This window comes from Onychostruthus taczanowskii, unplaced genomic scaffold (genome assembly GCF_017590055.1).
Source record: "Onychostruthus taczanowskii isolate IOZ18803 unplaced genomic scaffold, ASM1759005v1 scaffold19, whole genome shotgun sequence".
NCBI lineage: Eukaryota > Metazoa > Chordata > Aves > Passeriformes > Passeridae > Onychostruthus > Onychostruthus taczanowskii.
This window is the reverse complement of record NW_024499128.1, coordinates 9,024,175-9,038,698: the sequence shown is the minus strand read 5'-3', so window position 1 is coordinate 9,038,698 and position 14,524 is coordinate 9,024,175. Positions and strand designations below refer to the sequence as shown.

The following is a 14,524-nucleotide window of genomic DNA, read 5'->3' as shown; positions in this document are numbered from 1 at the left end:
ACCAAAACCTTCAACTCCTGATCTCATTTCCAATTTCCTTTTTTCTCAGTGAAACTGATCCCACGCAGGAGTTGAAGGTTCTGTGGGAATGTGTCAGACCAAGGTGAGACTTGGTGAGTCCTGTCCTGCTCCCAGCCACCAGCCTGTGACTGGTCAGCTGGTGACAGCATCCCAAAAGTCTGGGACTTGTGCAGCTTCAGAGAAAGGGTCATTGACTGCACCCTAACTCCCAGCCAGCACCTCTGGCGTGGAGAAACCAGCAGGGGCTTGCACAGCTCTGTCCAGTTGTGATGTAAGAAAAACATAAGCCCTGCCCATGTCCATGGTGGGGGGGTTGGAACTAGATTATATTTGAGGTTTCTTGCAACCCAAACCTTTCTATGGTTCTATATAACCCTCCCAAATCAATCTCTTCTCGGACTGGAAAGCAGAGTGGGAACGTTACGCTTCCCGGGGCCCTACAAAGAACAGAGCACAGCTTTGAGTCAGTGCCTGAATATTGCTAAAAAGTGGCAAAAAATAAATAAATCAGGCATTCATTTTGCTTCAGCAGGTGGTGTGCTGCGTTCCCCTCGTAGCGCTTTGGTGGCATGTGTTGCTAATTATTTTTGGGGTGGAATTTGCTGCGCACAGCGCGCGGGGTTCATTAGACAGAGATGGCTTTGAAGTGGTGCTCGGAATCAATGCTGGCATATGTAAATGTTTCTTGTGCCACGGAAAAACTGGCTATAAATGATGCGTGAGGTCCAGTGAGAGAGATGCTTGCTTTGTTTACACACGCCCATTGGGCCTCGTTATGCCAGGAGCAGGCAGAGGAGGATTGGCAGAGCCTCCACAGACCGTGGAGCTGCTGCCTGGCGGTACGTGAGCGTTTCACAGAAGTGAAACTCCTTAACAAGGAGTATTTAGCGCACCACATCCCAAATTTCCTCCTGTCAGTAAGGTGTTTAAGCAACCCATCAAGGCTGCTGCTGTCTCAGTGCTTTCCCTGGGTCCCCCAGATGATGAGGAGGACACGTCCTGCACTGTAAATCATCGAGGTCCTGACCCAAATTCCTCCCTCAAGCAAAACTTGCCTCAGGGAGAGGCACTTAGGGATAACACTGGGGTGAGGAGTCCCTGCTCACCTCCTCCTGCTCTCACCTGGCTCATGCTCTCAGCACAGAGTCCACAGAGCTGTGCTCACAGCAGAGTTGGGGAATGTTTCATTTAAGAGGAAGAAAACCTAAAGAAAGAGAAAGAAAGCACAAAGCCCATGAGCACAGCCGAGAGAGCAGGAGGCAGTGCCTGGAGCAAAAAGCCAGAGTAGTGTAAGATCCCTCAACCCCTGTGTCCACCAAAGGCTTTTGATGGTGGCCCTTCTGCTGCTGGACGTGTCCAAGAAAAGCCAAGTTCAGACCTAAGCCCTGGGGGATGTGTTTTTTCCCAAGAAATGCTTTCAGAGATGAATTCTTGTGCGTCTCTTCTGTAAAATACCCCTCTTGGATCACCCAACAGCGAGGTGGAAAAATAGCTGGGACTCGGATTGGGCAGGTCGTGGATGAACCATTGCCTTCTCCTGGCTGCTGTCCCAGCAGCTGACTGTCCCAGCAGCTCCAGGGTGAGCTGGAGACCTTGAACAGTCCAGTGGGACCCTATGGAGAAATCCCTCTGGCATGGGTCCGGGACACCTGGAGCAGGGTCTCAGAGACCTGTGTCCCAGCAAAGCAGGGTCTGGAGCACCAAAGCCAGGGGGCAGCTGAGCCTCTGTGCACCTCTGTTTCCCTGGAGGGATGAGGCCTGTGTTGTAGTGGGTGTCTAAGCTGATAAGGCCAGAAACCATCACAAAGTGGATGGCAAAACCAGTGGCTTGTTTTGAGTGAGCAGCTGTACCTGGGGCACAATGCGGAGCCTTTGGCAGTACCTGACACGCAGTGGGTTTGTTGTTCACCCATTCTGGGACTGAAAATGTGTCAGGCTGAATGGCTTCATCCTGACAAGCACTTCCTCTTCTTTGTTGCTTCCCTTTAGGCCTGACCAGGAGCAGCCCCCAGACCCCTGGCCACCCCCAGACAGCTGTGGGAGTGTGTGTGGGGCAGCTGCTCGGGCACTTCTCTGCTCCTCCAGTGCTGCTGCCAAGAAAAGAGGCTGGAAATCACCAAGGTGCAAGTGTGTCATGTTTTCCCTGACGAGTTTATGAAATCGCTTGCTCATCAAACACAAAAGGAACTGTTTGCTTTTTTAGTAAAACAAATACAAAATACTTTCCTCTTCATTGCTGTCTATAAGACTGCCTGGTTCCCTCAGCCTCTGTGCTTTCCAAGGCCACAGGGCTCCAGAGGTGGGGTGTCTCCAAGCCCAGTCTCCCACCCCATCCACCCATGGACAAGTGCCCTGCAGATTCCATATCCCTGCTCACTTGGGTGTGGGCCCAGGGGCAGTTCCTGGGCAGCAGACTCCAGGTGCTGGAGCTGTTGGAAGCCTGGCCCCCATCCATGGCATGCTCCCCAGCCAGCCCTCCAGACAAACTCCCTGTCACAGGTCTGGTCTGGACAAACTCAAGGTGAGGAAGGAAGGAGCCGAGCAAGAAGCTGTGACCAAGCACTCAGAGGATTTTGTATTTTCCTACTTCCAACTGTTTATTTACCAACATGCTGGAGAGCAGCAATCACTTCCTCATGCCTTATTGAGAAGCTCAGCTGTGAAATAACTAAATGAACCGTCCCTTTTTATTAGCTTTTGGACGAGCAGAGGAGCAATGAGTTAATGGCTGACCAGTTTTTGAAGATGCCAAGCACATTACAAGTGCTAAGTTTTTTTGTTTTTTTTTTTTCTGTAATGCTTTATGTTTCCCTCTGAATACTCATTTTAAATAACCCTTTCAATTACATTATCTGGTTTCATGCATTCTGCTCAGATTCAACATAGTGCCACTTACAATTCACCCACCTCAGTGGCTTCCAGGTCTCTGCAGGTCTCATCCTAACCTTTGCCTCTCAAGCTTGGGTAGAAACAGCCTTTGTTTTGGGTCCAGAATCTGCCCCATCTCTGCTTTGGCTTCTTAAACTCGAATGCATCCACATCACTTTCTGTTGGGCATTGCAACCTCTGGTTCCTGGCTCTTGCATGCTGTTTTTCTTTATTAATAAGAGAACATCTTGCATCCTTTCCATTTCCTTCCAGCTAAATTAGTTCCCTGGATAAGCTGTCTCTTCTCACTTGCTGGCATCTTGTAATGTTTGGTTCATTCTTCTTTGTGAGAGCTTTGTGCTGTGATTCCAACTGATCTCTCCCATCAGACCTGGATCTCCACCCATGTACATCTGTGGCTTTGCAGAAAGGTGGGACTGGCTCAGCCTTCACACCAGTGGGGGAATCCATCTCCTGGCAGCTTCAGAGATGGATGGACCAATCCTTCCAGCCACAGGTGGGCTCTTCTGGGTGTGCTGTTCTCCAAAGCCACCCTGGGTCAGGGACTTCTCAGTCACCTCAGCCAGAAGAACCTCACAATTGTATCCAAAAGTGTTTCATCATCTCAGGAGGTTTCTCAGCTCCCAGCTCTGCTCCAGCACCTCCATCTCTGCTTCTCCACCCCTGACAGCTGTGCTGGGACACATCTGGTCTTTAGGACCCAAGTGTGAGATAGGGGGAGATCAGAAGCCAGCCCACCCCTCATCCCACTGTCCTCCCTGGCTGTGAGCTCTGCCAGGGAAAAATACATTTGGAGAGGCCAGAGCAGGCACCTGCCCTCCCCAGCCTGCTGCCATACCCTCCCCAGAGCCCTGGTGTCTGCATTGCTCGTTTAGGAGCCTCTGCAAGGCTGGAGGCAGCTGTGGAGCAGCTCAGGTCTTGTCAGCTGTCAGCTCATGAAGGGTTTGTCATTCTTGGGACTGCTGTGCTTCTGCCTGGGATTTCCTAGGCAGAGGTTGTGTGTGTGAAGCCTCTGTGGTGGGTGGGAGTGTTGTTACAGGCAGAATGATCTGAGGATATAAGTGAGATAAGGTTTGTATAGAGGAGTAATAAATTGCAGCACCTGAGATGGCTGGGAAAAAAACCAAAGCACAACTGGGTTTGTGCACACAAGCTCTTTGTCAGCCTAAGCTGAGCTGGACACATGAGGGATGTTCCAGCTGCATGGTGGCAGATGGTTTGTGCCCACAGTCACTTTTCCAGGGGGTTGTTGGCTCTGCCAGCCCCTTGGAGCTACTCCCAAGAGCTGCTCTGCTGCCACTCTTCCAATCTAACTGCAACACAAATCCCAGGTGGGGCAGGAGGGCACTTTTGGGACAAGAAGACTTTAAGCTCCAGCTTCAGGGAATGGAAACCTTTATGTCTAGGCTCCAAATGTGGTGGAACAAGATTAATTAATTTAGCTGCATCACATGAAGAGTGCCAGTGTTTACTTGTGAGACCACAGAGGAGCTTTTGCAGTACCCAGAGAGGCCTCCTGCGTCTGGATGGGCTGGGAGCTCTTGATTGCAAGGCAGGAGATGCCCAAGGAGAGCTCTGCTGCATAAAAGCAATGCTGAGAGAGAGGAGCTGATTCAAGAGCCCCCCCAGCAGAGAGAAGCTGCAGGCACCACACACGAACTGAGGCATTCCATGGCATTTCTGTAGTCCAGGTGAAGCCAGCCAGGGGCTTCTGCAAGGATGGAGGAGCCTGTCAAGGCTGGATGCTGTGGTGGGATGAGTCAGACTGGAGGGCTGCTAGGAAAGCAAATGAGGTGGGAGGAAATGTGGATGTTGTGTGTGGGGCTGATTGCTTGCTTTCACAGCTGAAAACACTGAGGAATATGATAGACCCAGAGCAGAGCCCGGGAGATGAGCAAGACAACGCAGGGGACAACACTCACAGATCTTAAAGCATGAGACGGGCCAGGAGAGAAGAGAAGAGCTCATTAGAAAAGGGCACTGCATGGTGAAGGGAGGACAGGATGTAAGCCGTGTGAGAGCTGATAAAAGACAGAAATGGAAATCTTTTCGTCCCAAAGAAAGCAAGGATGGAGTGCATTAATGAGCTCTTTAATGGCAAGGCAAGTAAAGGTGAGCAGCAAATGGCTACTGCCAGACAGCTGAGCTGAGTGTGAAAAAACAGATGTTGGTGGGATGAGAAGAGATCGAGCTCGTACAGGAACAACAGCACAACCCTGTGATTAACATTCCCACTGAATTATTGAAAAGGCACACACACAAACTTGGAGACTTGGCAGGCTCCTCTGGTACTCTGCAGGGACAGAAGGTTGCAGGAGGATGGATACAGGCATGTTCACATCCAATTTGAACCAAAAGAAAGGGCAGCAAAACTAAAGTAAAAACTGACATCCTGCTTGGCTACTCCCCACGTGATGAAAATCCACATCCCTGGTACTTCTGCGTCATCTTATCCCTTGCACAGAAGAAACTGAGTCCAGAAAACTGGCTTCACTCTGGATCAAATGGTTTTCCTCCATTAAGTTCTGGACAGGGGTGGGGGAAAGTGGGAAATGAACAAAACTCTCAAGGCAGCATTTGTACAATCTCTACCACCCTTCTGGTGGTGCTGGTGAGCTGGCTGAGAGGGGTAAAACAGAAGCTGTGACACAGAGGAGATACAAAAAATTGGAACCTAAGTAAATTCAGGTGAAGCCAAAGTCACTGCTCCAAGCCAAGGAAATGGGCTGGTTTCTCCAGCAGCACTGGCCATGCTCACCAGCACCTTCACCATCATCACTGCCTTGGGCACTGCTGGCATCGGGGGTTGGAGGTGAAGGAAATGAAACGTGCTATATTCCTCTCTCTGGAGGACAATCTAATCTCAGAACACTTACCCAGAAAAACTGCCCCAGGGCCCATGGTGGAAAGCCTGTGGTGAGGAAAATGGGAGTGAGGAGCTGGAGGAGAGGCTGGGGCCTCTGAAGTCCACACCTGCCTGGCCACAGCAGTGCTACAAGACCTTTGCATTTAAGGTAGATCAGTGCTTTTCCCAAATAAACCCTTCACCCTTCAAGTCCGTGTCCTCCCCTCTCTGCTCTGTCCCCATCCTGTGTCCGTGTGCATCCACGTGCTCACAGCTGCAGGCTTTGGGGGGTGGCACTGTCCCCAGAGGCACTGCAGAGGAGGGGGACACGATGTGCACCCGGGGGGGAGCTGAAGCCAAGGTGAGCAGGTCCCAAAACGCGCAGCAGGGCGCTGCTGCACCCGCGCTGGGTGGTGGTGTTCATCCTCCCCCTGACGAGCACTCACAGATGCAAATAAATTCTGACTTGGGCTCCTAAATTCCTGCTCTGCCGGCTGTGCTATAAATATCCCAACGCAGTGCTGGCTTCAATCACCCTCATCGATCCGCGCTGCTGGGTCCGCTCCAGCCGCGCCGCAGCGTATCCATCGCATCCATCCCATCCCATCCATCCTATCCCATCCCACCCCATCCCATCCGTCCACTGCCTCCCCTCCTCGCCCAAAGCATTTGTGTGACGAGGCCACCTCCAGCGCCCTGTCCTCCCGCCCTGCCGGCCGCCTTCTCCTGCCGCAGGTGATTTATTGCTCCACAGCCCGGCTGCCCCGGGGTGTGCGGCTCCCGATCCCTGCAGAGCCACGTCCGGCACCGGGATGAGTTCGGGGCTCTCGGTTCGCCACGACCCAGCCCTGACTGAGGGAAGGACTGACCTCAGAAATGGGCAGAGGGGAATTGGCTGAGGTTGCTGGGAGCGAGGGAGCATGCAGGAGCTGGTGGGCTGCTGGAGCCCAGGGCTCTGCTCTGCCTCTCCAGCGGCCCTGGGCATCACCCAGGTGTTGATGCATGGGCAGATCCATAAGCATCAATGGGGCTGGGATGCATCACTGCCAGGGATGGCTCCCTGGCAGCTCTAGGAAGGTGCCAGCACCCAGGAAGCGCTGTAGGTCACTGCAGGCTTGATTTGGGCAGAGCCAATGAGGTCTGGCTGTTGTTGCGTGGCCAGGATGGTGCATGGGAGCACCTTCCCTTCTTAGGGCCCCCTGCACCCCCACAGACCCCTCCCATGGGATCTGCACCTGGTTTCATGGCAAACTCAGCTGAAGCCATCAGGAGGCTTAAATGCTGGGCAGGGAGGGGGCAGTTCACACCTCCAACACCCACCAGCTCTGGAGATGGAGGCAGCCCCCAGCTCCCCTCTCAAGTGCTGTGCTGCATCAGGGAGGGAGCTGGGCAGGCACTGCCTGCCACCACTGCCACCCTGTGCTGCCCCACGTTCTGTCTGTGAGCGTGGCCCTTCCCACAGGCCATGCTTTGGAACAGATGGGCACACCCCGTGTGCACACCAGGGCTGGCAGGTGCCCTCAGGAATCCTGGGTTTAAATGGTGCATGTCTATATAATGGGATGTTTCTGTCCTAATTTACAGGTTTTTAAATAATATCCAGGCTCTGGATGCCACACAGGCTTTGTAACACATGGCAGGGTCCTTTGCTGACACTGGGCCAGAGTGAGGACTGAGCCATGGGGAGCGTGGGCTTGGATTTACTCTCCAGCTAGAAGCTGTCCTTGCTGGGGGAGGGATCAGAGAAAGGATTTTTAGTGCTGCCTTGGTTTTGCCCTTGAAGACAGGTTGTTGAGACAACAGCAGTTTTTTGTGGACATAGAAAGGGCATCAGCAGAATGCATTTCCACATGGCCCCAGGGCTATGGCTGTACTGCAGGGAACTGTGATTTTTTTCCCCTAGCCTCCCCTCCTCTTCACTCCAGCATGCCTTTCCTGTGCCCTCTCCTTTCTGCTTGGAAGAGTTTGGGGCAGCCTAGCTGTACCAGGTATCACTTCTCTTTGCAGAAGCAGCTTGAGAGCTTTGGTGGTTGAACAGGAGACAAAACAGAGCACAAAAACAGCCAGCATGTCACAGGTGATGAAATCCCTGCTCTGTCCCCAGAGGGGTCTGTAAGCAACTGCCTTGGAGGGATGGAAATGCTGTGGACAGAGCTCTCCAGGCCCTGTGCAGAGCCATCCCTGGAGCTCATCCAGGGGGTGGTGGCCCTGGGCACAGTGGAACCTCTTCCCTTTTCTTGTCTGGCTTTTTTCACAGCTCATTTTATGGCATCTCCTGCCAAGGGAAGTGGAACATGACTGCCAGGAGTGCACCTTGTTTTGGAGGGAGGGCAAGGGGCTAGAAGGTGCTCAGCAGCCCAGGAGCCATCTGGAGACCTGTCGTGAGGTCCCATCAACAATGGGGTACTGGGTGATGCCTTAGAGACGCCTTGGAGATAGAGGGGCCTAGACTTCTTCTAATTCTCCTTTTTTCCAGTTGCAGACCGTTTGCATGTGGGAAGTGTTTAATTTAGACAGGCCAGCACTGCTGTATCACATTCCTGTCAGTCTCTGTTGGTTTATCACCAGTGAAATCCTGGTGTGAAAACAGAATCAGGCTTTGATTTCATCTGCCCCTGCTGTTTTACACCACTAACAGCTTTGCATTTCGATAGCAGCTTTTATTCTAGGAGCTAAATGGGCTTCACAGACAGCCAATTAATTAATTGAGCCTCCCCAGCCAGCCTGTGCCCTCAATGTCACAAGGAAGCATTTGCAGAGGAGGAAACAGAGGCAGAGAAGCAAAATTATTGGCTCCAGCTAAAGAGCTGAGCTGGCTGCTGCCTCCAGAGCGAGGCCTCACACTGCACTGGCTGGGCCATTGCTCCCAGTTCCGTGGAGATGTCCTGGTGCCTTTTCCAGACTGGTGTGGGAATGGTCTCAATGCAGAGATCAGCTGAGGAAGTTCTTTGGGTGTCTATCAGTGACTGTCAGCACTGGAGCATCTGAGCCCCAAGTAACTAATGAGCTGCCGTCACTTTGGACCACCCCAGCCTCTTGATAAGGAATCCTGTGAGAACATGAAACAGTGTCACGAGGCCCCACTGCTGTTTCCATCATCCATCCTTGCTGGCCAACTCTTATTTCTCCTGGTTGGGACTTTGAGCAACATGATTTAGTGAGTGGCATCCCCATGGCTGGGGAGTTGGAACTAAATGAGGATGACTTTTTATTTTATAATCCTAGATGATTTTTAAGGTCCCTCCCAGCCCAAACCATTCTGTGGTCCTGTGAGGAGGCACTCAGGGTTTGCAAGGAAAGGCTGTTTCAGCTGAAAGGTTTGCTTTGGTCCAGGTGCTGAGATCCGGGGACGGACCTGCCTGAAGGCACGAAACAAGAGAGGGGTGACCCTCAACTCCCCCTCCAGGTCCTGTTCACTGCCTGCTGAGCAAGACACAGCCCTGGGGAGCTGCATGCTGAGGGCAGCATCTGGGGCACCTAGAGAAGGTGGAGGAAGAGTGAATGCATTCCTGGAGAAATTACCTGCCTTTTATTATGAAATCCTGCTAATGGTTTGTTGTCTACACAAATAACCACGGGGAATGAACTCCTGCACTTCCCAGCCTGCTCTGTGTCTTCCTAGCTCAGCTCCTTTCTGAACAAACATAACCTTTTGCAAGAATACCTGTCAAAATCGCTCTGAAATATTGAAATAACAGGATGGGATATGGTTTGCTCCTGGGCCCTAGTGCTCATCCATCAGGACTTAGGATGTCCATCCAAAGCGACTTGTGAGCAGGATGCAAGGGAAAAAACTGGCAAGCAGCAGGGCCTCAGAGGGCTGCATTTGGGGAGCTTAGCACCTCACCTCACTGAGCTGGCCCCCTGGGCTCCCACACACTCACCTGGGAGCAAGGCAGCTCTCAGACCCTCATGAAGCCCTCACTTTTTGTTGGTCATGGGTGGGTGAGACATAGGGGCTTGTGACTCAGCTGGAGCTGCTCAGGACAAAATACTGTCCTTTGGCCACCAGTGTGGCCTGGAAGTGCCCTCATGGTCTCAACACCTCCCTTCTCACCTCATGTGAGTATTTTAGAGATGGGGCAAAAGGCTGTGGAGTCTTGGAACAGTGCTGGACAGCAGTGATTGAGGGGTGGCTGCTTGGGTGGACCCATTGACAAAGAGCCATCCCCTTCCCCTCCAGTCCCAGAGTGCCAGGGGCTGGCCAGGGGCTCCCCAGGGTGTCTCAGTGGGCAGGCTATAAATGCTGAGTGTCTTTTACCTCAAAAGGAAAACCACCCCTCCATTCTCTCCTCCACAGAGCAGCAAGAGGCTTTGTGCCCTAACCCATCACTGGGTCCCCATCCTGAAAGTGGGGGGATAATCCACCCCTCAGCGGCTGGCCCCAAGGGCCACCACTGCCCAGACACATCTGTTCAGGGGCAGAGACCAGTACCCTCTGATTTGCAGGAGAAACCCCACTGCATGGTGGCACCTGCTCAGCCAAGAGCCCTTCACTTCTCATCCCCTCCCCAGTTCCTGCTGGTGATGGTCTCCCACCTGGAATAAGGTGAGGGATTCTATTTTCCTGGATACGAGCCTTTTTTCTTCAATGCACTTGGAAGTGATGAGAACTTGGACACAGACAATTGGTGGAAGAAATCAAAACAAAACACTTAGAAATCCAAACACTCCCCCATCCAAAAGATATCCCATCAACCAACCAACCAACAAAAAAGTCCTTCAAATAAAACTCCATTTCTTTCTCTAAAATCCATGATTAAAACCTGGTACAAACAGGTGAATATAGATATATATATATATATATATTTTTTTTTAGTAGATGTAGTATTGTTTTTTTCTCCTCTCTCTCTCTCATTATACAGCAAACATTGCAAATATAGAAATTTTCTCTGTACAATTAACGACTTCGGTTTACAATGCAATGTGTGGTAAAACCTCTTAGTGAGTGAAAATGTGAACGGGCCTTCAACCGGGTAAAAGTCTAAACTGGAAGACTCCGTTTGCAAAAACAGCCCAAAAGATGGAGCTCCTTCTGGTCTCTTTTTGGTTTTTGTTGCTGTTTTTGTCGCTGTTGATTTTGGAAGGGAAGGAAGGAAGAACACAAACTGTTCACAAAGAATCCACAAAATCACGGAATAGGGACTCATGCAATGCAATATTGGAAAACACCAGACCTCAGCTCTCTGCCCGCTCTTTCATTTTCATTTTATATTCAATTTTTTCTTTTTTCTTATATTTTTTTAAAAAATCAAAATGAAATAAAACTTTTTTTTTTCCCCCACTCCACAGTTTGTTTGTTTGCAAAGTTTGTGTTCAAATTTGGTGCATGTCTCACCAACGTGAGGACATTTTAATATCTCACTGTATATATTATATAGAATATTTATAGATTTTTCATTATTTGTTCTCTCTTTTAATTTTTTTTATTGATTCCCTTTTTTTTTTTTTTTTAAATTTTATTTTGTTTCAAAGACAGTCTGAATAAAAATAGCTGCTGCGGATTTCTTTTGGTCCAGTTAGTGTGTTAAGTCACGAGTTGTGTGAGGACTCAGGACTTTTGCTGGGCAGAGACGCCCTTCCAGTAGTCTAAGATGTCGTGAAGATCCTCGTCTTTGGCAAACTGGACCTTTTTGCGTAGGGCATGGCCGGCTGCCATGTACTCCTCCTCGTCTTTGTGCCGCTTGCGGTTGAGTTTGAAGCGCTCCCAGATGCTGTGCGATGGTTTGCAGGTGTACTCTGGGCTGGAGGTGTAGCTCAGGTTGTGATACTGAGGCGAGAGCTGGGAGTAGGCCAGGTCTCTGGGGCGAGGCCGGGTCAGAGGCTCCAGGATGGAGGGCTTCCTCCCGCCCATGCTGTCGTGCTGCTCCCCTGGGTGCGAGCTGGGGTACGAGTGCCGGTGTTCGCTGTACTGGCGGATCTTCTCCGCCTCTGCCCGCAGGATGGCCGCGGCCGGTGTCACAGTGAGGATGGTGTCGGTGGTGGGGGAAGTCTTCTCGATGTATTTGGCTTCGGATTTGTGGCCCGATCCCTCGGAGCGGTAGGACCTGGGGCTCCGTATGGAGCCACTGGAAGAGGTGCTGGAGCGTTTGGGGGCCGCCTCCATGCTGTGGTGTCGCTGGAGAGGGTGGTTGTAGCTTTCCTTGTAGACAGGGGAAAGGAATCCGTGCTTGCTGGGGATCTGCTCTGACAAGAGCACCAGCTGAGGCTCCACCGTGGAGACTGCCCCCGACTTCACCCCTTGGAAGGAGGTGGACTCGGATTTCAAGGCATCGATGCAGTTGTTGATGATCTGGTTCACCTTGTCCACCTCCTTGGCAATGGTGGAGATCTCAGCCACAGAGCCCTGCGTGTCTGGTGGCAGGGACAGCTCACAGTCTCGCCTCTCAGGCTGCTCACCTGTCCTCACCTCCATGTAGTTGCCCTTGGTGGCCTTGGGGGTCTCACTGCTCTCAATCAGCTTGTACTGCTCGACCTCGCCAGCAGAAGGTAGGTAGGGGATGCGGGTCACTGTCTCCCCACCCAGTATCTGTCCCTGGGACAGCTGGGTGATGCTGGTGGTCTCCATTTCTGGCCCATACTTCAGCTCGATGATGGTCTTCTTCATGCTGCCGGCAGCCTTTTTGTGCTTCTCCTCCTGCTGGCGCCTCTTCCGGAGGCAGTAATACACCACGCCCAGGACAATCACCATGCCAAAGAGACAGCCCAGGATTGTCATGATGTAATGGGTGGCAGTGGAAGGGGTGGGCACCGGCTCCTTGCGGTTGGGCCTGGTGGGGGTGATGGTGACGCAGGTGTGGTTGTACTTAGAGTACTGGTGAACAGAGACTACACAGTAGGTGTAATCTCTTTGTGCTACTAAGTTGCTCACGGTGATGTTCTCCTCCTTCTTCCTGAGCTTAGTGATCATGGAGGAGAAGCCGTTTTCGAACTGGGAGAGGATGTACATCTTGCTGAAGGGGTAGGGAATCTGCACGGTGAGGACGGCCGAGTTGTGGTTGAGGTGCTTCACCTGGATGTTGGGGCGCACCTCCGTCTCACCGATGGGCGTGAACAGGGAGAACTGCGGCGTTGTGCCGTCACCGGAGGAGCACTCCTCCTCGGAGCAGGGGCTTTCGGAGGGCACCGTGGTCACCTGGTACCTGGGAGGGATAAAACGAGGGATCACAGTGTAGGAGCCACCAGTGCAAAGGGAAGAGAGCATGCTCAGAGCATTGCGGTAGCCAGTCCGGCCTTGGCCTAACAAGTAGTAGCCCATGTAGTCGGGTGGGGAGTCGCACTGCATCCGGTCGTAGGTGCGTGTCATGTTGGTGAAAGCCTCCAGCCATTGCAGGAAGCCGAGGAGCTCGCAGGAGCAGTAGAAGGGGTTACTGTAGAGTTCACAGACAGAGAGCTTGTTTAGGCCCCGAAAAGTGTTGCTGTCCAGTCTCTGGATCCTGTTCATGGACAGGTCAATGTTCACTATGTTGGGGCACTCCCAGAAGGCATTGGGGGTGACGGTCTCGATGAGGTTGGCCTGGAGATAGAGGTACTCCAGCTTCCCCAGGCCCCGGAGGATGCCCTCGGTGAGGTTCCTCAGTCGGTTGTAACCCAGCTGCAGCACCTGGAGGTTGAACTGTCCTGAAAAGGCACCGTCCTCGATGTAGGAGATCTCGTTCTTCGTCAGGTTGAGGTATGTCAGGTTGCCGAAGCGGCTGAGCGAGGCGTACTGCACGCTCTTGATCTTGTTGTCGTTCAGCCGCAAGTCCACGATGGTGCTGTTGATCTGCTGGGGGATGGACTCGTAGGGGGGCTGGTTTTGGCTGCAGATGGCCAACCAGACGAAGCCCTTGTCCCCCTCGATGAGCCAGCAGTCTGCCCGCACCCCGCCGGCGTGCAGGAGAGACACGGCCGCCACGCACATGCAGAGGGCTGACGTCGCGGCCCACCGGCGACCTGCCATCTGGAAGGGCAGCACGGAGAAGGGCTCCTGGTCTGCTGGAAGCGGGGAACAGGACAGGGGCCGGGAAGGTGTGGGCTAGTGCTCCTTCGGCAGCTTTGCTTGCCTCTCCCTTCTCCTCATGGCTCAGAGACGGGAGGGAAGCGTCCGTGGAGAAAGCGGACCTCGGTGCCCACGGTACTCGGCAGCCAGCAGCCAGGGGCTGCTACCAAGGCCTTGGAGGCTGAGGCTGGTCCCACATCACCAGGCCTCTGGCATCTCGAGGAGGGAGTCATGAAGTTAAGCGCCTGTGCAGAGTAGTTCAGGCTTAGAGACAAGCCTTCCTCTCATTTTTTATAGTACTTCTCCTCGTTTTCTTTTTGCTGCACATCGTGGCGCTGGTCCCCATCTCCTGTGCCTCCGTGTGTTTGGCTGTCCCCGCTCAGTCCCCCGGCTCACCTGCTCAAAACAAAACACAAGCACAAACTAAGCACAAAGGAAAGACAGTCAGCAGGCAAGAGGTGTTGGACATCCATCCAACTCCCCTATTAGTTAGGCACTTGCCTTCTCATTCTGGCAACCTCCTTTCAAGGAGCTTTTGGTTTATTTGTCTACCACCAGCACTGTTTGGCAGCACAAGGAGAAGTAGTCACTGGCCATTGTGGTCACCCTCTGAGCCCTTGTCCAGCATCACTTTTTTGGCAGTTGAGAGACCAACGCACATCCAGCGCACTGTTTGTCTGACCTATTTACGTGTCTACCTGAGGAGGAGAGGAGTGATGCCCCAGAAGTGTCTGTTCCTCTCCGCTGAGAGCAGATGAAGTCTAGACAACTCGCTCTGATGTAGATTT

General features: G+C 52.4%; 1 protein-coding gene across 1 annotated transcript in view; it reads right to left on the bottom strand.

Moving 5' to 3' along the window:
• Window positions 1-10,604: 10,604 nt before the first annotated feature.
• Window positions 10,605-14,524, bottom strand: part of ELFN1 (extracellular leucine rich repeat and fibronectin type III domain containing 1) — a 103,247-nt gene continuing 99,327 nt past the window's right edge. Inside the window, exon 4 of the mRNA XM_041401688.1 lies at window positions 10,605-14,132. Within this exon, the coding sequence (XP_041257622.1) occupies window positions 11,307-13,697 (2,391 nt within the window). The 5' untranslated portion in view covers window positions 13,698-14,132 and the 3' untranslated portion in view covers window positions 10,605-11,306. The remainder of the gene's footprint in view (window positions 14,133-14,524) is intronic.